Source organism: Empidonax traillii, unplaced genomic scaffold (assembly GCF_003031625.1).
Source record: "Empidonax traillii isolate 1590-97213 ecotype Southwest subspecies unplaced genomic scaffold, ASM303162v1 scaffold89:size1181294, whole genome shotgun sequence".
NCBI classification, from domain to species: Eukaryota; Metazoa; Chordata; class Aves; order Passeriformes; family Tyrannidae; genus Empidonax; species Empidonax traillii.
Genome location: NW_020955282.1, coordinates 401,395 through 423,972, shown reverse-complemented (window position 1 = coordinate 423,972; position 22,578 = coordinate 401,395). Strand labels below are relative to the sequence as shown.

The 22,578-nt window shown below is 35.6% G+C and overlaps 1 protein-coding gene across 1 annotated transcript in view; it reads left to right on the top strand.

The window, feature by feature from the left end:
* Positions 1–22,578, top strand: part of ASCC3 (activating signal cointegrator 1 complex subunit 3) — a 255,756-nt gene that overhangs the window by 224,749 nt on the left and 8,429 nt on the right. The window contains exons 37-39 of the mRNA XM_027881455.1: positions 8,879–9,103; positions 21,491–21,642; positions 22,154–22,304. Coding sequence (XP_027737256.1) covers positions 8,879–9,103; positions 21,491–21,642; positions 22,154–22,304 — 528 coding nt within the window. The remainder of the gene's footprint in view (positions 1–8,878; positions 9,104–21,490; positions 21,643–22,153; positions 22,305–22,578) is intronic.

The window sequence follows — 22,578 nt, the reverse complement described above, 5'->3', positions numbered from 1 at the left end:
AGAACTTCCTCAAATCAAGCACCCCAAAATGCTGACAGATTTTCTATTTGTTTAATAGACTTCAAAATATTTTTTCTTTATTGACTTTTTTGCTTCCTCAGTGATTACCCTTCTTTCTCACCCTTGTAATTACCAGTGTCTTCCATCTCTGTATTTCCTAGTAGCTCTTAAGTTCTTCAAAACATTTGGTCAGATTTTCAAGCAATGTTAATCCACATAGCTACACTGAAATGAGTGGAGATGTGCCAGTTTTTATCAGCAGGGAACTACCCTTATTGAAATTTACTTGCAGCAGCTGTCATTTCCTCTTAGACTTGTGTTTTTTTATTATAACATTAAACTATTTTCATTTAAAAGTGATCAGAGTTAGACCAGTAGCACTGGCTTGCTGAAAAGGCATTGTTCATGTAGGCACCTTCCAAGTTTCCCATATATTTCTGCCAGTTCATATTGTTCTTCTATTATTCTGGCCTTGAGCCTCTCTTGAACAGAGGCTGCTACTCATTTCACCACATGTTGACAGGTATTCATGCCTGTGAACTTTTTATTCCCTTTGTCTCTGGTCACATAGTAGTCTAGATCCGGAATTTAATCCAGTACAAAAATGCAGCAGTGTGCATTTGCGGCTCCCCACTAGGGGAGCTACCACAGGTCAGCAGATTTGAAATCCAGTTTTCAACACGCAGAGCTTTTACAACTTACCATTAACATATACTGTATATAGGGGCCTCGTTTCACATAAAAAGTTAGTAGCACTCCTGTCTCCATGCAGAGTAGCATTAACTTGATGCAGAGATCTGTTAACTTCTTCCCTGCATCTGGGCTCTGCACTGGAAGATCCCAATGGAGGTTCAAAGCCAAACATGGAAAATGACTGATCGCTTTCCCAGAAAAGCTCTGTGCCAGGATTTGCAATTACAATTTTTATTGCTATCATCATCTCAATCAGTAGTTGGGCCAGCGAATTCAACCAAGCTCAGTTTCAAAATGTGGACCGACATCCAAATGGAACTGAAGTAGATTTCTCATGACAATCAGACTTTTGCATGTATACTCAGAGAGATTTTCCCAGTTTTGTGTCAGCACATTACTGAGTTCAAGCACTGAAAAGCTTTTCTGTATTAGTCTAATACAGTCTACAGCCAGAACCAGTCCTGTAATATGACTTGAGATTACAGGCAAAGTAAGTTGTGGGTCACTGCCCCATCTAGGTTTTAAGATTAAAAATAAATGGGGTGATGATAACACATGCAGAATGTGCCGGTTTAAAGCATTTTCATAAGAAGTAATCAGAAAATTTAGGCCTACTGGAGAGGCAAAAACTCAAATATACCATTTATAGCAATAAAATGTAACAATTATCTCACATTATGATAATTCACTTTATAAATGGAATTTATAACATTCCATTTATATTCCTTTGTTGTGGTCAAAGTAACTTATTCTAGGCGAATAATGTGTATTCAGTTTCAGATGTTTGCCCTTATTTTTGACCAACTTTAGTCTTCTTTTGCATTTATTTTTTATTAAATTATGCAAGTGTTACAGCCTTACTTATAAGCAATAATTTAACTTAGGAACCAGAGAGGGAACTAAAATCATATCTATGAAAATTGTATAGGCTTAATACTATGAAGGTACCTATATATTCAGGGGAAAATGTATTTTTAGAACAGGTTTTATTAGGACTGACCAAAAAAAAGTAGTTCTGAATTATGGTTATGATCATAACCTTTATGAAATATGGATTGTGAAAGTTAGGACTTAAAAACATTAATTCATTCTTTGTTTTAATGTTTTAGTAAAGTATGCAACTTAAAAAAAGAAATTATCCTGAAACAGAATGGCTCCCTAAATTTATTTTTTAACATTTGGTAAAATAATTGCAATGATTGTGTTATCTGTTACTGTGTCTTCCCCTACACTGAAAGTCAACCTCTCTAATATGCTTAGGAAACTAGAAAAGACAGGGGAAATCAGCTTTCAAGTTAGTATAGAACTCCTAAGAACTTTTTTTCCATGTCAAATTATTGTTATTTTATATAATCCTCCCTCTCCTGTGTGCCAGCATGCTTGTGTATTCTTTTATCACCTCCATGCTGAGGCAGAGGTCTGTAATTTAACTTTGTACTTTAGAAGTTCCCATATCTGCCAGGTCACTCTCTGCTACTGGTAGCTAATATTGCTGACCTCCTATTGCTCTGTGCTCGGTGGCAAAGGTCTTTTAGACTCCTGACCTCTGGTCATCAGGAATGTCATCAGTAGTTTGTAGTTTGGATGTTTTAAGTAAGAGGTGAACTTGTGAAATCTAAACCCTTCAGGGGGTTTTTAAGTGATCACTCAACTGTTTCATGGCTCTAGCTTGTACTTTTTATGATGTCTGTAATTGCAAAATTTGTGGTGTTTATCATATGCAGCTATGGAAAAGCAAAAATCAAAGATTTGTCTGTTTAAACTGAAAAGTATGAGAATACAATTAATATATGATTTCTCTGATCACTAGTATGAGAACTTTATAAGAATTGTAAGAACTTTTAACTTGTATGTTCCTATAATTATGTTTCTAGATCCCACTGTGGAAATGTGCCCATTTTAAATCCTGAAGGTAGTTACAAACTAATGTTTAAAACATAATAGATTTGCATAATTGCATGTTGATGGATTTTACAACTTTCTCTCTTTAACTTCTCGTGCTCAACTGGAAATTTCCAGTGTCTACTCTGGTGAGTCTTAAATCTGGAGACAGAGCCCAGGGTAGCCCAGCCTCACTGTTTTGCTCTTACTTAGTTAATTGAGTTAACTTTATTATTTCAATTCTATACTTCTTTTTTAGTTTTTCTTTTTTTTTTTTTTTTGACACATATCTATTATCTCTAAAAATGCATTTAACACTAATAAGATAATAAATTAAAGAAGTTACTGTTTGTTTCAAAAAGATACTGAGCAAGTCTTTTTCCCATGGACAGCATTCTCAATCCTACGCATATCTGTTTTCTTCCTGTCATTTTTCCAAAAGTAGAGAGTGTAGAGTACTCTAATGGAGTACTAGAGAAGTGACAAGATCATATTCCTGTTACCCAAGCTGGAGTGGAGTGTTAGGACAGACAAAGTCCCCAGTGAGGGATGCCCTTTTCCACAGCCAGGGACAGCTGCTGCCTAGGGGATGTGGCTTTGACTCCTCTGGTACTCAGGGGCTGGCACAGGGCTTTGCTTTCTGCCTTTCCTCCCTGACAGCCACCTACCCCGGAAAAGAAGGGATGGGAAGGCTCCCATTGGAAAGGAACTGCCCTGCAGGGTTGGCTCCAATATACTGGGTACCATTTGATAGCACTGCCACATAGGCATGCAGTTGACAAGGAGAGATATTACACAGTATATGGAGGTGAGGAGCCTATTTATAAATATGTTGTCTGTGTTGAATTACAGTATCATGTAGTAAATATCTTGCTTGAAAAATTTCGTTGCCTTCTTTTGCATCATGTTACTCGATCTTTAAGATCTCTACAAAACTTCAGTCTGCTCTGTGGTTTAGCAGAGCCTGCCAGGCTACCCTGGAAATCTGAAATGCTACTTCTGCAAAGTTTGTCTTAAAAGTATAGTTTTACATGGGTAAAATAGAATGAGCTGGTAGAAATGACAGGGGTTTTTTTCCTTTTAGTCAATAATATGAATCTTGAAAACATGCATCATGCTTGTTCTTAAAACTTGTAACTAGTAACATATGTTTAGAACTGTCTTTTAACAGGAATATTGTCCTAGACCTTTTACAGCTAAGAGTAAAAAAACACCCAGATGTTTTAAACTTTGGAAGTTGGAATTGTGGCTTATAAAACTGAGACCAAAACACATACCTTTATAGGCTACCAATAAATAGGAGTTTATAATGGAATCACTAACAAAGTTAAACTTTTCAGAGCAGTAATTCTAGCAAGGACTTCTCCAGTTCCATTTTTCAATCTACTTTACTTTTTGGTATGAGCTGAAAAACAAGTTTTAAGTCAGTTTGGGCTTCTTTTCTTCCTTTTCCTCTTTAAAGCACATTTCCTCACATTTATTTGTTTTCTGAATATAAATGTAAGTTTGATTATGTTCTAGCTGCCTGTCAGGATAAATCTGTGTAAATTTAACATCTTTACTTATAAGTCAAACTCACATTTGAAAATATGATGATAAAATATAGTATAAATGTATTGGTTAATTTAAATAATTTTCATAGTATATAACTGTGTCATTTCTGTGTCACATAATATGGTCTTGTGCTCTTGGAAGGAGCATGGACAAAGGAAGATTAGCTTTGGAACTTAAGAAATTCTCTTATTTTCCTCGTGGTACAGATAACAGGATCAAATGAAATTTTTGTCAGCACACGAGTGGAAATACATGTGTATATATAAAAAAATGGAAATAATTTCAAATGGTTTTAAGTACAGGAGCTCAAGTATCCTCAAAGAAAGAATTTTGGAATCTATTATGAGACAGACCCCATTATCTAGCTGCTCACAAACTATCAGTCCTTGTTATTTCTCTATTTTGACCATGCTACTTGTCTCCATGCTGTATTAAGGATAACACAGATATCACCCAAATGAGGGAAGTTACAGACTGCTTCAAATTTTGGATTCCTGCTGCTTCCTGTACAGTGTAGCACAATGTGGCAGATCAGGATAGTGTAATAGAATACTCTGTATCAATTTGTGCAATGGCACAAAAGACAAAAGCCAATTATGTAATAATATTATTGTTGAAATTATATATGCCTATCCAGTTACCCAAAGATCAAAAAATGCCGTTTGCATTTGCAAAAGTGAGTTGCATATTGGCAACTTTGAACTTCTGGTGGCAGAGAACTAAAATTTACTTCATAATGTATTATTAGTGTTAACTGCAGAACAGCCATTAAAAAAAACTACATTTATTTATTGCAGCACTTTTGTTGCTGTTGTTGTTGTTCATTCTATGCACAAATGATGACTTTTGCAGTCCTTCAGCTTGTACTTAGACCATGAGAAGCTTATGTAATTTAAACCAAGTTTCAGGTAAAGAGACTGTAATTACTGTATTAGCTAAAAATGATCCTCATCTTTTCTCTTTTTTTTTTTAATTATTTTGGTAGTTATTTTTAGTACTAGTTTACTACAAGGTTTTTTAATACTTTAGCTTAACAACTTTTAGTTTTTATAACACATTTTCTCAGAATGCTTTTCCCTAGTTTCTTTCTTCATCAGAAACTACAGAGAGAGTAAAACGTTGTAAGTTTGTTAAAGTTAAGAATATGATGTGTTTGGGTTCACAGTATCTATATAAAGAAGAGGAACATACAGGCAGTCAGTCAATTCTAAGGCAGTTTCAGTAACAACATTGTAAAGAAAAGACTACTGGTTCAAGTCTGGAATGTGAGAAACTATTTTTGGTTTATTTTAGACCCTCATTGTTACAATTTAATCAACTGCTCTTTAAAGTCTAGAACTCATTAACTTTATAAGTTTTACTGTTCCCATGACTGAACTTAACTTAAAATATTCAAGTTTACTTTAGTTGTTCACCTTGATCCCATTCCTGTCTGTGGTCCACAAGTATCCTCTTCTCTTCTGTAGACAAAGTGGCAAGATGTAGTTACTTGAGATTTAAAATATTTTAGAAGATTTACATATAGTATGAGTTTATATTTCATCTCTTACTATAAATCAGTAATTCCAGCCAAACTTACACTTTTTGTGGGTAGAAAGAAAATCAGGAAGTTTTTTAACTCTATGGACAGTGTGGAGCATAGTACTTGCCATGTTGGATACCTTATTTTAATTTTAGTTCAGTCTGACTCCTCAAATGCCTAATAACACCACAAAACTGCAAAAGGTAAATTTTAAGACAGGATGAGTTGTTTACTTTTAGAACTGTTCTAACAGTTCAAATAAAGGATGACGTTAAGTTGCATATTTGGAGCACGATGTTGCAGACAGTGCTCTAAGATGATTCTGTGGCTGGTGTTATGCAGGAAGCAGAATTCAATTACCAGAATAGCCCTTTGGCCTTGTAAAATGTAACTGCTGAGTTTATGCAAGTCTATTTGTGACTTTTCTCACTGGCAGTGCAAGTTACAGTCTCCTATATGACCATCCTGCATCACATACAGGTTGAAATGTAAGTCTGAGAAGACTGCTGCACCCTTGAAATGATGCAACAGTCTCTAATGCCCAAAACAAGACATTATTGGGAAAGTCCATCAGAGAAATGTAGGAGAGAGAGATGTGACGTGACTACCAAATGCGCAATTGCAGAAGCTGTAGCTAAAATTCCTAGTTATCTCCTGGTGTACTCCAAGTTATGAATAACTGTGTAGGTGCTTGTAAACATATTATTTGCACATGGGCTGGAAGACTCCTGATATAAAAGAAGGAAAAGGGAAAGTGAAAAATGCACAGCAGTGCTTTGTGGTTTACCTATGAAGTTTGTATTGAGTTTCTGGACTTTAGAATGAAGATTAATGATTGATATGTAATTTGATCTGTTTCCTCACCCATGGAAGTAAGAACAGTGTTCAGACACAATGTACTAAAACCATATATATTATATATTGTGTGGAATAGTTGAAGCTATAGCCTTTGCAGCACAGATTGAGATTCACAATGAAAAGGAAAACTAAAATGAAAAAATATTGAGTGAACAGCAGGGACCATTTGAGGTGATTACAAAGGATGTTTCTTTATTCTGTCTTTTCTTGTGCAACCTGAAAACAGTAGCAGGGGGTTACAAGCAGAGTTCATCACAGAGTTGTCAATCACTGTCATTTAACATTTTGCAATGGAAGATGTCTTTATTCAAGGACAGCTGGGCAAATCAGAGAAACAGATTTGCAGTTAGTAGTCTGTCCAGCCTACACTAAGCAAACAAGGACAGGGCAGACATACCGGCCTCTCACATAAAAATATAATGGACTCTGCTGACCTCAGTGCCCTCCATTCAGCTTCATTCTCAGTTGTATAAAAGCTTCACTACCCATTCTCAATTTCCTTTAATTACCTACATGATGCAGATAAGAAAATGAACCTCACTTACTTACAGTCAATGATCACAAACAGGAAATTAAGTAGGCAAGTTGTTTAAAATAAGAGGAGTGTTTTGGAGGTAAATAAAACATGTGCTGGTGAAGAATTAGGTAAAATGCATTTTCAGGGCATTGGAATTACTCGGCTGATCCTCCTTCTTTCTGCTACTTTAAACCGCAAAGCAAAATTAAGTAAAAAATCTCCTTGGTAAATATTATTTAAAATATCTTTGAAGGAGAAGCCCGTTAAATAAAAAGAGGGAAGCAAACATGCAGAATTCTATAGGGCTTAAAAAGATTGTGACCTTAGGTTCAGAGAATAAATGACCACAGTTTTCACAAGAGATCTAGCAGAGACATCCAGGATTAAGCCGCAGTTGTCTTTATTCAGTCTTCACTTCTGTGAACTGCAGTTGAGATATGAAATAAACTAATGATATTGTGATTTTTCTTTCCAAAGCTTAAATTATCTAATACTTACCATTCCTTTTATATTAATATCACAGTTTAGACATAGTTTCCTCATGCCATTAAAGAAAAGAGAAAGTTTTGTGCTGTCAGTTTTCAAAGGGGAAAAACAGCTATCTAACTCATTTTAGGAATTCCCGAAAAAGATTCTATGTGTTAGGATATTAATAAGCAGATATGGTACTTTGCAAGTCAATTAGGTAGTTCTAGTAGGTGTTCTGAAATTGCCATTTTTCTTTACCTCAGTCTGCATTGCCTACTGTTGCAAATATTTCATTAATATGGATTTGAAGGAAGTCTGACTGGAGATTGAAGACTAAAATGCATACTATTGAATCTGTAGTTTAAGAGGAATATAAAACCCTGAACACTTTAATTTAATGGTTTCTGCTAAGCCTGTAGTTTGGAAGACATTGCCCTTCGGGCTACCCAAATGTCTTTTTACTTTATGGCAAAAAAAATACACTCTCTTAAATTCCAGATGGAAAAGATATCACATATTATAAAACTCTTACTTTACTTTCAAGTTTTATACTTTAGAAAGATCATTCTCATTCCAAACAATATGTACACATACATACTCAAGAGGATTTTCTGGAGGAAAAAAAAATGCCAATTAAGTAAAAAAAGTTACTCTTTAGCCTAAATTATCATTCTTAGGATGCTTCTGTTGAACTTTCTTTCAGAGACAGTGGATTTCCCTAGCAGGATAATTAACATCTCTGCTCAGGCTACTGGAATAGTCATACCTGTTCCTCTCAGCCCCAAGGATGTTGCTGCTCATGACTACATTTAGATTGCATGTTGGTGTGCAGCTCCTTTTTGCAACAATGAGAAAGTTCTTACACAGCTTTTATTTTGGCATGAATAGCATTAGTCCCACTCTGTAGCACCGAGGATGGTTTTCAGCACTTGCTTACAATTTTGCTCATTGTTTTGATCACTCATCATCTGTTGCTTAGACACTGACTGCTCAAAATATTGAAAAAATATTTGAAAATAACCTTACCAGAGCTATTTCAAACCTACTGTGTTTTGAACAGAAAGAGAAAAATATAAACCCTGAAAATTGAAAATGTGAATTGTTGACTTCTTTATAGCTAAGCTTATAATGTTTTTGTGAGCCAACAAGGTAGGCTATCTGTAGAATGTCATCTTCTACTACTGCATGCATCCAATGAATGTATTTATTTCACTGCTAATATTTTCCTCTTCTCTATTGTTACCATCAACTGTGTGGAAAAATAATTTAAAACCTATAATCTAACTGTAGTAAATTAAATGCATATACTTTTAGTGTCTCAGCAAGGAATAATACTTATTCTGAAGTTAATTACAATGCTTAATAATTTATTTCTTTTTTTAAAGAATGCTGCCGAGTACACTGACCTGCCTGTGAGACACAATGAAGATCAAATGAACAGTGAACTGGCAAAACACCTTCCAATTGAAGTCAATCCCCATTCATTTGACAGTTCACACACAAAAACACACCTCCTGCTTCAAGCCCACTTCAGTCATGCCATGCTGCCTTGTCCAGATTATGCAACTGATACGAAGACAGTACTGGACCAAGCAATTAGAATATGCCAGGTATCGTGATGCATCTCAGTATATAACTCTTCTTGGTTTACTATTTATTCTTAGAGTGTTGTAGTATTTTGAATATAGAAAAATCTGAAGATTTCTTATAGTGGAGATTTCTTAGAGATTTCTTACAGATGGAGAGCTGGTACCATGTGGTATTGCAGCACTGTTTGAGGAGAAACTAGATGCCCATAAAGATTCTTGCTTTATAGAAGTGGAGGTAAACAAACTTATGGTAAAAGACAATGGTACTCTGACTGGAAGCACCTATTGGCATAGGCTCACCTCTACTTTCATACGCAACAGCTTCCTATCTCTGATCACGGAATGTTGTATGTAAGTCATTCCTGCGTGGGTATGCTCCCTCCAGATTGTTATGCTGACCCCCAAGAACCTGTCTCCACCCTGAAGAACCTGTTTCCCCTGGGCACTTTTATTTTTATAGCATCCAAAAGCACTACAGTCACTGCCAAGCATAAATAAAACATGTTTTGAAATGTGATTTTGGATGAGATACAGGGGCTTCCTCTAACCTGTGTACGTCTTTTATGTCCCAATTATCACACAGTGAAAGAACATGCTTTCAAACTCAGATTTTAAACTCAGTCTGGAGTCGTGTGACTTTTTACAGTTGTACTGCAGTTGCAACCCACAGAAACTAAACTGACCATGGAGAGTACTGGTAACAAGCCATCACATGCACAGCTGCATGCCTCAAAAGAATTTTAAAGCAGCAATTTGAGTTCAGAATAGAGTGCTGTCATATCTGAAAAGCTCTGTTACAGTTACTGCAGGAAAGGTGAGCTCTTGTTGTCGCAGAGAACAACTGCCCCTCTGATTCTGCTGGAAAGAAATGTTATTCTCTTTAGTCAAACTCGACAAGGATTCATTCACAAGTTCTTGAAGATCAGGCAGCCTTCAACAAACTGTGATTCAATATCTGTAAAATAGAGCCAGTAATTCTTTCTTCCTACAGTTTTTGTTTGCTCATATTTTAGTATCCTCAGTGATCTACTTGTCAACTCTCACACTGAGGTTTTGCTCTTGTTTGAAGCCTGTGGGCAATATGGTAACTGCAAACATCATTGTGCCAAGCCTAGCAGTTTCTAACACCACTCTATGAGAAACTATTAATCAGCGCTCTAGACAGAGAAAATACTGTGGGCAGTTTAGTATCCAGTGATTTGATTGAGGCTCAACCTTACACTAACAAAAACAAGCTTATAAAACAAAGCAAAACTGAAATTAAGAAAAGGAAAATAAGAGGCAAATAACACCGCAGATGTTACTGCTACACAGTCCTAAACTTGGCAACCAGCAGTGCTTGAATTCAAGTCTATTCCAAATATTTCAAATCAATAAAATCATGGTGCTGAAAGCTTCAATGTAAGTTATTCAATATACTCAGTTATTAGTAGAGGAAAATGTCACTTGTTCAGGTGGGAAAATTCACCTTTGTTTCAAAGGAATCATATACTTAAAGTTCATTTAGATGTTTGTGGAATTAGCATTTGGGAGGTAGTTAGATATTTGGGGAAAATGTAAATTAAATATAATTTTCAGTAATTATTTTGCTTAGTATCTGTCCTTCTTTGCTAAGAAATGTATTTTCTTAATCCTGTTACTGTATCACAGGCATTTCAGAAACAATAATCACTTGGAAGAAAAAACTCTAAAATATTCAGCAGTTCCTTTAAAGTGGAGTTCAGAAAAACACCATTCCATACTATGCCTTGGCACTCCAGCCTTCAGTTAACTACTACATAATGTTATGTATCCAGTCATCTTAAAAAAAAAAAAAGTTATCCTTAAAAAAAAAAAAAAACACTCAAGCATTTTTGTATTTTGAAGTTGGCACATGGTTTACATCTCTTGGGAGAATATTGGTTCCATCTTATTAGTCACGCTTTCCAAACGGAGGTTAAAGTTCCCAGAATCTAAGCAATAGACAGGGTTACACTTTCCGTACTGGTTGTTACCTTTTTCCTTAGCACTGACCTGGTGATGAACTCTGGGTCAACAGAGGTAGAAAAAAAGATGTTAGTTGTGAGAAAAGGAACTGAACCATAGAATCCATTTATATCCATTTTATCCATTGATAAACATATCCAGTGGGTGTTGTTCTGTGTGTGTGTGAACATGTGCTTGCGCATCATCAAACATAAAATTCAGCAGTGAGGCTGGAATTGGTTTTTGAGTTACGTTGAAATTTTGTTTATTTACTTACAAAATACTTCAGTGTTAAGGTTGTGTAGCTAACCTTCAAATTGTGACTCAGACAGAAAACGTTATTTTTGCTAGTGGGTGTGTGAATGACAGCACTGCTTTTCTGTCACAAGAAAGCAAGATCTTTCCAAGAGCTTTTACAGCTGGTTGTATCTTAATATGTACAACAGGCCTTTATCCCAAGTCCCCTGCAGAGCAGATTTGCTATCTCTAGCCACACTATATAGGCAAGCCTCTTTCCACCACAGTCTATTAAACTTCTCCAGTCTTCTTTCACCTGAATCAACCTTCTCTCCCGTGGTCCTCTCCCTTTCCTGTCCCACCTGCTTTGCCCTCCCTTCCATTCTTCCAACATCTTTTGGCCTTCTTTCATCACTAGTCACTTTAGGCTGAGTAGTGTTAGTGGTCAGAGAGAAAACTATGTTAACAGCATTACATAGGTAAGTGTAGCTGCTGGATTTCAGGTAAGATTTCACTATCTTCAAATGAAAAAAATTATGCAACCACTCTTTATTTTTTTCTGAGACGTCTTAAAAGTTTTGACTTTATGTTAGAATTCTCTTCTTTATACTTATGATGAACTATAGAAGTCATAAGCATTTAACAGAATTTTAGTCATGGTGCTGGCTAAATAGGGGAATGTAATTGTTAACATAGAAAAGGGAAGAAAAATATTCTGATACAATTTTCCTATAAATGGCCTTTGTCAGATGTAAGTGGAGTTCATTATAGCAAGATAAAATTTAGTATCTAGATACCCAGAATGAAATGCAGAATCTCCTCCCTTTTCACTGCAGAAATATGGGCAATAGCAATATGTAACATTCTGGAATGTAAATGCCTGTGTGCTCCCACACCCATCTCTGTAATGAACAGCCACTGAGGCATTGACTAGACTGAAGGAAGCCCCTGCCCTACATTGAAAATCTCAAGTTAAAATCTAGTTTCTTATCAGTGAGAGGCTCTCATAAAGCACAGAAGGTTTCCATGGCTCAAAAAAACTACCACGACTTCTTATGTAACCTTGGCCAAGTAATTTAATTTTTATTTGCCTCTGTTGCCATTAATACAATTACAGTAGACAACATATTCTCTTCAAGCCTTGCACTCTGCATTATTTTTACTGAGAAAAGCTAGAGATGTAAGATGGTGCTGAACACTCCAGTAGATGCTTAAAATCAAATATTTTTCCACTTATTGCAGGGGAATGAACATTAAATAATAAAAATTCTAATGAAAATATTTTTCTAATTTTTTGTAAAATGTAGTTATTATGGTAAAGGCAATACCTCACCTTTTTTTCCTATCTGATTTAAGAATATGGGAAACTAAATCTAATCTCTCTTTTTATTTCTTTTGTCAAGCCTTGTATTTTGTGACTGTGTATTCAGCGATCAGTTCTTACTCTGCTGTTCTAAGACTATTGCCTATATTTGCATTAATTGAAATGGATAATTGAGGCAGTAATACTGTCAGTCTTGGATTCAGCAGGGCAGTCTCTTCTCAGAAATAATGTGACAGTTGCTGGCTTTGCATTGGGATTGGCCACAAGCCTCCACTTGTAGTATAATCGTTGATAAAATATTTTAATATTGCCAGGAGTAGAACTGCCATGGAGCTCAGCCCTAACCTTTGAGAAGTGTTTACCTATGGATGTGTTAAACACATCTCAGTAGGGTAGCTGTGCACCGAGAGAAGATGGACATGAAAACAGATTCCAAACTGCAGAATAATGACTATTTTGCAGGGGAAACATGCACATCCCTGAAACAAGTACCTTGTAACGCTGTCACTGATGGCCTGTCTTTCCCTATTGTGTTACTCCTCTGGAGAATCCAATTTGGACAGGAAAGAAAAAAACTCTTTGGATTAAACACTGTGTTTCCTTAGCTAGATAATGATGTGTATAGTACTGCTTTACCCATTCTAAAGTAGTTAAAGTAAATAAATTGCTTCTGGTCACTTAAATTGCAAATTTTCCCAAAGTTCTTATGAGAATCATTCTTGTGGTACATGTTCAGAGTTGTTGCGCAGATATGCTGCCCAATTCAGCTAAGAGCTACCTTATGTAGAAAATACTTACTGTACTAAACTTCAGACTGTTCTGGGTGATGGTTGGAGCTGTATCTATTGCTCCTCAGAAGGAGCAGTAGTACACAAAAGGTAGTTTCTGTCCATATCGGCACAGCTACAAACAGCAGAGGAGCCCGTGTTGCCATTTCAAGACTCAAAGGAAGAGAATGTCCCTCAGCCCTGCACTTCTTATCCTACCCAAACCTCCTCAGTTCATAACAGCCACTAAAACTATTGATTTGGAGAGCCATATCCCTTGGATCTTTTGTTTACCTGCCTCTGAGGAAATGGAGTTCTTAAAGATCCTAAAAGTGGTTTGAGCTCATATATTGCCTGTTGTTAGTGCAGGTGTGCCAACTACTTGCTGAAAGGTGGTGGGAGTTACGTGAAAGGCCTATTTTACAGTTGTGTATGTAAGATTTGTCCAGAAGTGTCCAGGGAAAGAGCTTTTGTGTAATGGCTGCATTGGCAACTATAAATAAATGGGCAGCTTTACTGAAGGAAGGGAAGAGAATCAAATTAACTTGAGAATGCAGAGGATTACTCAGAAACAAGGGAAGAGCAGAGGCCATATCTCTTGAGCTACTATATGTATTCTTTGTGTATGCAGTAGTATTCCAGTGATAGCACAATGTTTGCAATTTTACCTGAATACTGGCCGCTTTCACAGTTGGATGGCTATTCTTCCACATTAGGAGGGTGGAAATAATAGAATAATCAAAAAACTTGTAGTGGATATACTGAGCAGTAATGCTCAATTATAGATACTAAACAGCAATGGATCACTTTGTAGTGAAAGTATCAGGACATGCTGAGGTGGAATTACTTGCTGCCTGGTTGTGTTGTATAGGTATATATGTGGGAGAAGGGAAGGTTACCTTTGTGGCTGCGGTGTTGGGGTTTTGCTTGCTGTGGATAATCAGTGAACTGATGTACGGAAGCATCTTGGTGACAGTTTAATGATGACTTGGTGCTGCTTGTGTATAATCCCTCCCCCACCCATGACAAACCTTTTCCCAGTTGGGGCTGGAGGAAATGAGTAATGCTTAACCCATTTGTGTGATCAATTCACTTAAGCAGCTACTGTGAAATGTTAATCACAACTTTAATTTGTACTGCATTAGCATTTTGATTAACTTGTAGGCTTGCTAGCACACTTGAAGCACTTTTACTCATAGTTACAGCTCGGAAATGACTTTTTGATTAATTAAGTTTGTTAGACAGCAGCTGAGCTTCCTGAATGCTAACCTTATGGGGCTAAAAGTTCAGGACAAAGTTACTGGGAATAACTGTTGCTGTTGAAAAGGATTCTTGTGAATGCACTCCAAAAATTTTAATTATTGACAAAATATTACATTCCTACTTTGAAACTGACTTTAATAAGGGTAGGTTTATTATGAGAAAGATGCTGTGCATTTTTCATGGGTTTGGTAGATTTGTGTCCTATTTGAAACAAATGCTGTCTTTAGGACATAGTTTATTTTGGGAAACTGGGATTTGTTGACGAGAGTTTTATCAAAAACGTTTTATTGTTTTTGCAGTTTGTTAGCATAGTAGATAAAACCAATTAATTAATTAGTAATTTGAAAATAAGTTGGATATTGATATTCAGTGAGTTCTGAACATGTTGGATTATGCCCTATCAAGTTTACATTGCTGGTATCACATTCTGTAGCTGCCTTTATCTCTAAAATACTATTAAAAAAATCAGTAAGAACCCAAGGGTTGCACTCCACTAAATTCAGACAGTAAAAGGTTTGTCCTTTCCCTGGTTCTGAAAATACTAATAATGTTACTATGGAGGCTAAAGGATGAATACAGGGATAGGAATCTTACGAAGCAGCTAGGAAGGTTGTAATTTGCATACATCAGTGAGACCTTTATGATGATGGGAGAATGAAGAATTAGTCTCTTCTAGGGAGTAGCAGAGCATGTGGAGGAGGGAACTGAACATGGTTGTAAAAAAGTGAAGGGAAGGGGGATACAGAGGGCAATATAGAAAGAGTTCTTCCTGAATAGAATTAAATACATCTTATTCACTGTATCTCTGATAAAGTACAAGAGGTGTTGCTGTGTAGGTTGAAACTACACAGCCATACAAGGATGATGTAATTGAACTGAAAGAACTCCTCCACATCCCCAAATTAAAACATTTCTAAAACATAATTTTAGATTACACCTCTGAAGTGCAAAGGTGTTGTAGATAGCCCGTTTTGCTGATATATAACATAACAAAGGTAGTGACCTTAAACCCTCTGTTAGACTTCTTCAAATAAATTCCAAATTTTCAAGTTAGTTGCTGTTTCTGGGATATGTAATTGAAGAATCTTAATCATGATTTGTATAAAAACATGAAACTTAGGGTACATGGCATGCTTTAACACTGAAAAAATATTTTACTTATATTGATACTATATCAAGTTACATGAGGATCATAATACAATCTTAAATATTGGAAAGCTTCCTACGTTTGAAGCATGTGCAAAAAAAATTATTATTATTCTGAATTCGTAGTTTTTAGGAAAGTGGGTAAAATGCATATACTTTTGCCTATTATTATCTATAAATGTTTGTCATATAAACTCTGTAGTCTGAAACAGCTGTCATTAGGCACCATTCTAATGATTTTAATAGATTTATGGATTTAAACTTGTATCTCTAACTGAATTTTAGTCCTAGACAGCAGAGCTTTAATTAGTGTGCAGCAAAGACAACAGTGGGGATATTCTGAGTATTTATTATTGGAATGCTATATAAAATAAATTCGAGTACAAAACCCAACCAGTTTTAACTCTGCTTTTTGATGTAACTGTGCAGTAAGAGTTTGAAGTATTTTAGTCTTAAACAGTCTATTTATTTAAATACCCATTCCCTTCCTCAAAGCATCACTGCAGAGTAAAACTTGTATTTTTTTGGCTGTGAATGTGTTGGATTTATATATTTACAAACTTTCAAGTTCAAGGCAAATGTCTTTCTGCATAGAGGGCTGTTTACATTAGTGTACCAAACTTCAATTTCATGAATAAAGGCGCATGAAAGTGTCATAGTCTGTGAAGCACTGATACAAAAAATAAAATTTAACTTTTAAGAGTAGATAAATTTGAGCTATGTAACTTACCCTGTGTACACTGGGGCTTCAGCCCCTCCATCCACCAATGGCTTCACTGTAAGCAGTCAACTTTTAGCTGAGTAAAGTTATGTAATTCTCAACTGCAATGGCACTTCTTACATTTCTTTAGCTGTATCCAGAGCAGTTATCATTGTAGCTTCATTGACACTTCCCTTAAATATAATTTATCCACAAAATATTAGCATTCATATTTACAATGTTTACAGTAAACTTATATTTCCAGGATTTAAGTAGACATGCTTAGTATATTCAGAGTTATATGACAGGTGACTTCAAACAGAAGAAATTATTCAAAGCAGTATGCAGTCTCTGTTAATAAGATGCAAGCTGTTTCATTCTAACACTTCAATAACTTACTGTAAAGGAAAAAGCTATTTAAGTCATTTGAGTAGATCAGAAATTCTGCTAGTTGTACAGTCTCTGGTCCCCTGCCACCTACCCAGTCGTACAAGAGTGATCCAGTGTATCTGACTTTCAAATGAAGGATGTGAAAGTAATACCAAAAGCAGTGTTAAAACTTCACAAAAAATTTTCTAAAATAAAGGATTTTGCAATCAGGATGTTTTGGTTGCTAGACAAAAAAAGGGGGGGGGGGTGAATGGGTGGCATAAGTTCATTATGGAGCAGTATCTGTTATTTTGAGCACATATTCAGAGTGCTTAAAAACACCAGAGAAAATCAGTGTTTTGTTGTCGGTGTGTTTTGCTATCAGTGCATGTGCCACATGCCCACATCTCCCACATCCTGCCTCCATTTTTGCTTTCCCTCAAGCTAGGAAGTTATAAAACATAATTTAAATTCCAAGCATCAGTAGTAACTTTGTCTAGAAAGAAACAGACTGTCAAATCTCAGCTTCATGTTGGACCGGAAAGGTACAGTTTGATCAGGTAAAAATCATTCAGTGTTTAAGGATAACCAACTGCTGCTCCTGAAAATAAGAAGATGAAAACCTGATCATAGATGCTGAGGGTTTCATCTTAATGCACTCCTGGAATGATGAAAGCAGTAGGAAGATTTTGATCCAAACATTTTGACATTCAGTTCTGAATATCATCAGAATAAGAATTTTTGCCATATCTGACAGGTATATCTACATCGATCAGTTGTTAAGCATCGGCATTTTTTTCCTACCCCTGTCATAGTTAATAGGTTTGCTTCCCATGTTAGTAAAAGCCAAGTTATTTTTGATAGTGACAGACAAAATGTAAAGGAGGTGTCACTAATTGCTATTATTACTGTGTAGTTGTCCAAGTAAAGCTTGAAAGCTTTTGCCTGAATCTTTCATGAAACCTCATCTGAGTACAGACCTCTGCTGTTATTCTCCTAAATGCAGAAGGAGCCCCAAATAAGATGATGGTAAACCTATTCTCCATTCTAATGAGCAATACTTCCCTTGACTCTATCTATTTACACCATTGTTTCTACTTTAGGTTAAAAAGTAGTGGACTTTGGGGTTTTTTTGCTTTTCAATTTGTTGATTTACCAAAAAATATATTTATGGGTTTTTTTCTGTTATTAAAAGCATCTTTTGCTGCGTTGCTGTTTCATTTCTTGAACTGACTGTCCTCTTCTCTTAATTTTTTCTCTGTGATGAAATTATCTTTTGTTGGTTTAAAATTCTGAAGCTAGAAGAGCAGATAACCAATTTCTGCCATTTCTCAGTTTAGAATAGTACTCTTAATCTGTTCCAATAGTATCAACTATAAGATATTTAGAAATTTTCTTCTTCTTTGCAAAGTAAGAGTTAAAGAAGCCACTAATTTTTATAAAATTATACTGGTTTGTACTTAAAAATAACAACAACAAACCAAACAGGTTGCAACTGGATAAACCAGAGGGACTAAATATGTTATTCATCAGATAAAATAAGTATTAAATACTTAAATTTTTTGTCTTCTATATTATATCTTTGTTTAGTAGCTTACATTTACATTTGGAAATAGGGGAATAACTCAATTTGTTACCTTGATTATTTATAGGAATTTCAGTAACCTTTAAAGTATCAAGCATCTGTGTGTTTTACACTCGGTGGAAAATGAAACGTGTGTGGGTTTCCAAGGCAGCAGATGAAACAAGCCAACTTTACCATTGTTCTGACTTTTTCACAATGTCACTGTCTTGGATTTCACATGTGTGTGTGATGCTGTGAATAAATTCTATGGGTGAAGAAGCAGAAAATAAGGAGGAAAAGAGGATTTGCCATGTGGTTTCATTTTAACAATGTGGAACACAGAGTCTCACACATACAGGCTTTCCTTACTCCCTACGGGATATCTATCTGTAGGCCTCTATCAATTTCTAGGAGATTTTCTATGTGAAAGGATCCTCCAGTTAATTTCAGTGTATAGCTTGTTTTAGATTTATCTTTCTCTTACATCTTCTCTCTTCCTTACCCCTTTTCAAACCTCTTTTAAGGGGGGGGGGGGGAGAGGGATGGATTTAAAAAAAAAAAAAAAAAGAAACTGATAACAACATTATGCACGTATCTTCAGAAGCATTTTATGAAATACCACTGCTTCGTGCCGACTAAAAATACAACTTCTCGTTGCTTATGGGAAATGCAGGATATCTGTGCACCCATTACTCTTCATATATATACAGCAGTCTCATGACTGAGGAACATGATGTTTCAGGCTGCATCAGAATAGCAGAAAAGAAAGAACAAAGCTCAGGTAGCAAAGTACAGGAGACACTGTCTCAGCAATACATTCAGAGACACAGATTGTACTGTATGGGTAGTCTTCAGTGTATTTTAAAATGTGGAAGCAGGTAAAGAGCAACTGACCTTGTAAGTTTAAAAGATGGACTTCAGTCTGATACGTGCTGAGAACAATTCACCTCTTACCTGACTGAAAATCATGTGAACCAACACAGAAATCTACAGGTCATGAAGCTGCTCCTTTCAAATGTGATTTCTAGTGTAATTTTGTTTTCTATTTGGTAAAAATAACCTTACCTGAAAAATCACCTTGGCGCAAGGCAAGTGAAAAGACAGAAAAAAGAAAACCAGTAAGGCAGTGTTGTGAGGTACTAGTTCTAGGGTCACTAGGAATGTTATTTTAGAGGGTTTCAGGGTACTGTGACTCTTCCTCCAAAAAAAAGGACTAAGGTTAAATCTAGATCTAAATTAGCTGAAAGGCGCTTTATCCACAATTTGTGAGAAATGAGACAACATTTGAGTAATACAAGGTAACACTTTAAATATTTTTTCAAAGTGTCACTGATCTTATCACCCTTATCTGGAAAAAAAAAAAAAAAAAACTGTTGAAATTGCATTGTAAACTGCTAAAATAAACTGTGTGACTGGCCAGGAGTGAAACTAACTTGTGTCTTTAAAGTCAGTATTTCTCTAGAATCAGTGTAATCTAATTGAAATAGCTCTGCGTGTGTAAACAGTTCCTTTGTTTAAAGAAGATTTCACTGTTTAGTTTGCCTTAAGTAAATGCTGCCTTTTGTTTGTCTGTAAAACATTTGATTAAATGTAAAGACCTACATAGACAGCTTCTCCTCATTACACTAGTGGCTAGAAATAAGTTGAAATGATGCAGGTATCTGCTGTCTAAGTAAGTATCAAACAATATCATTTGTGTTTACAAGAAAAAACCATGGAAACATCTGAAGCCTAGTCCTAAAATCAAACTAAACTCTCCTAACACCAAGACAGTATTTGAAGTCTTGAAACCATTCAATATACAAGTTCTTTCCTTGTTTTCTTTAAAAAAAAAGTTTAATCAAACTCCAAATTTCCTACATGGCAAACTACTTTTAAATACATGAATTTCTACTGAGTTAGTGTTGTAATATGAAAACCCACACTTTATTGTGATTGTCATGGTATTGAACAACAAAATAATCAAGACAACTGACATATTATAGCATCATTTTCTTCACCAACTGAAATCCTTCTGTAAGTCATAATAATTCTTTCAGTGTACTCTAGACAGGGTTAAAAGTATACCATATATGCAAATAACTGCATTTGCTATTAAAGAAAAATAAAATATTGAAACCACAGGTTGATGTTTGATCCATTTTCCTTTGGAAGAATTCCTAAATTCCCTTTCAAACTAACAAAACAGAATTTAAGTCCAGTCAAGAAAAAAAGCACGCACAGCAATTTTTTCATGCCCATAGAGACATTCACAATGCAAAATCCATAATGAATTAGCTTTAGATCTTTATGCTATTGTTATTTATAGTATACCTTTTATCTGTAAGGCCAAAACATGGAACACAGAAGTGGAACAGAAACTCATGAGACATGGAAGGCAGGATGATTGTTAACACCTTGAAGTCTGATGTATAGGTGAATAGGGGTTTTTTTCTTTGTTTGTGTGCTTTGGGAAAGTATATGCCTCATTCTCAAGACATTCTCAAGCCATTTAATAAGCTTTCTTCAAGAGTTCAAGTTAGGTGTCAATGCTGAACAGAACCTCAAAAATGCTCATTAAGCTAAATTTTAGTGGTTTTATTGAGTCCAATTCAAGAAATTGTTTTAAGTCCTTAAGTTCAAATGGGAATAACTGCTAATGGTAAATGACTAGTATTAATTTTTGAACAAATGTGAATATATTGGTAGTGTTCCTAAATAGTTCAAGGATTTTTGAATAATTATGTAATTCTGGAAAGCTGTCATGTCAGAATGTAAACAAATACTGCAGTTAATTGTAACTACTTTTGTTACAGTTAATGTTGAGATTTATTCTGTTCATTATGTGTTGGTTTATGTAAAAGAGCAGTTATTTGTAAGGAATAGGTACTGCCTTCTGTTCTCAGCCCAAAAACATGGTGTAAATTACCTTTTCAAGAATAAGAGTTGTTGGTGATGATACAGGATTTAACTCATCTTTTTTCAAGGCTAATTCAAAAGATGTCTACTGCCATCAATAGAGGTAGAAGTAAACTCCTATGTTAAAGGAGTACATTTTTTTTTTTTTTTGGTAATATATGTCTCCTTTGCTTAGGCAATGCTGGATGTTGCAGCACACCATGGCTGGCTGGTGACTGCTCTGAATATAACCAATCTGGTGCAGATGGTGGTTCAGGGTAGATGGATACATGACTCTTCCCTGCTTACTTTGCCCAATATAGAGCTACAACATCTTTACCTTTTTCGGTATGTAATTCTTTTAAGCATTAACAGTTTTGCAATTTCTTTCCACTTCCAACTGCTGATTGTGTTTGAATGTCATTGTTGTGCCTGAGAATGTTCATTAATGAATCAGAAGCAGAACTCTGCCTTTCACAGTGATGCTTTCCCAAATGGATTTTCTGTTTCTGTTTTCAATATTCATTGATTAATTAACCCCCACAGATTATTTTGAGAACCGTGATTCCAGACAAATTAACAAGAGATCACTGGAGAGGTTCCAAGTCCTAACAAATCTAACTCTGTATGTTAATTATCTCTTTATTTTAATCCATTATAAAACTACATTAGTATCCATCTTACCATCATAGATAATGCTAAGGTCTATAAATGCCTAGATGATGCAGTAATTAATGGTAACCAAAAATAAATGACCAGCCTTTAATAACAGAAACCAGTACTGAGTTTTACCACCAAAACAACTGAATACAAATGTTTGCTTTCCCTCCCTGGGCATATGTTTTTCTGTCTGTATCAGGAAGTGGAGCCAAGGCCAAAGGAAGAGTGTGCATGGAGGTTACCAAGGACCTATCGAGTGTCTTCCCGAACTAATGGCTGCCTGTGAAGGAAAAGAGAATGTTTTTGCTTCCATTCTGGACAGTGAGTTGCAAACAGCGCACATTTCACAGGTAACACTTTCTGTTCATGATTATTATCAATGTGATTGGAAAGGAAGAGTACTTAGGAAAAGAAATATTTTCTCTACTTCCCTTCAGTAAATATCACATGATGTTCCGTCTGAAGTGCAACATATCATTGCTCTAATTTCAAGGTACTGCTAGCTTTACAAAGGTTCTTCTCTGCCTGTTTTTTTAATATTTTTCTCATTTATTCCCTGCTAACCAGTAACAGAGTCTGGTTTATGGCTAATATTATGACATCTCTCTGCTCCAGAGATGCTTC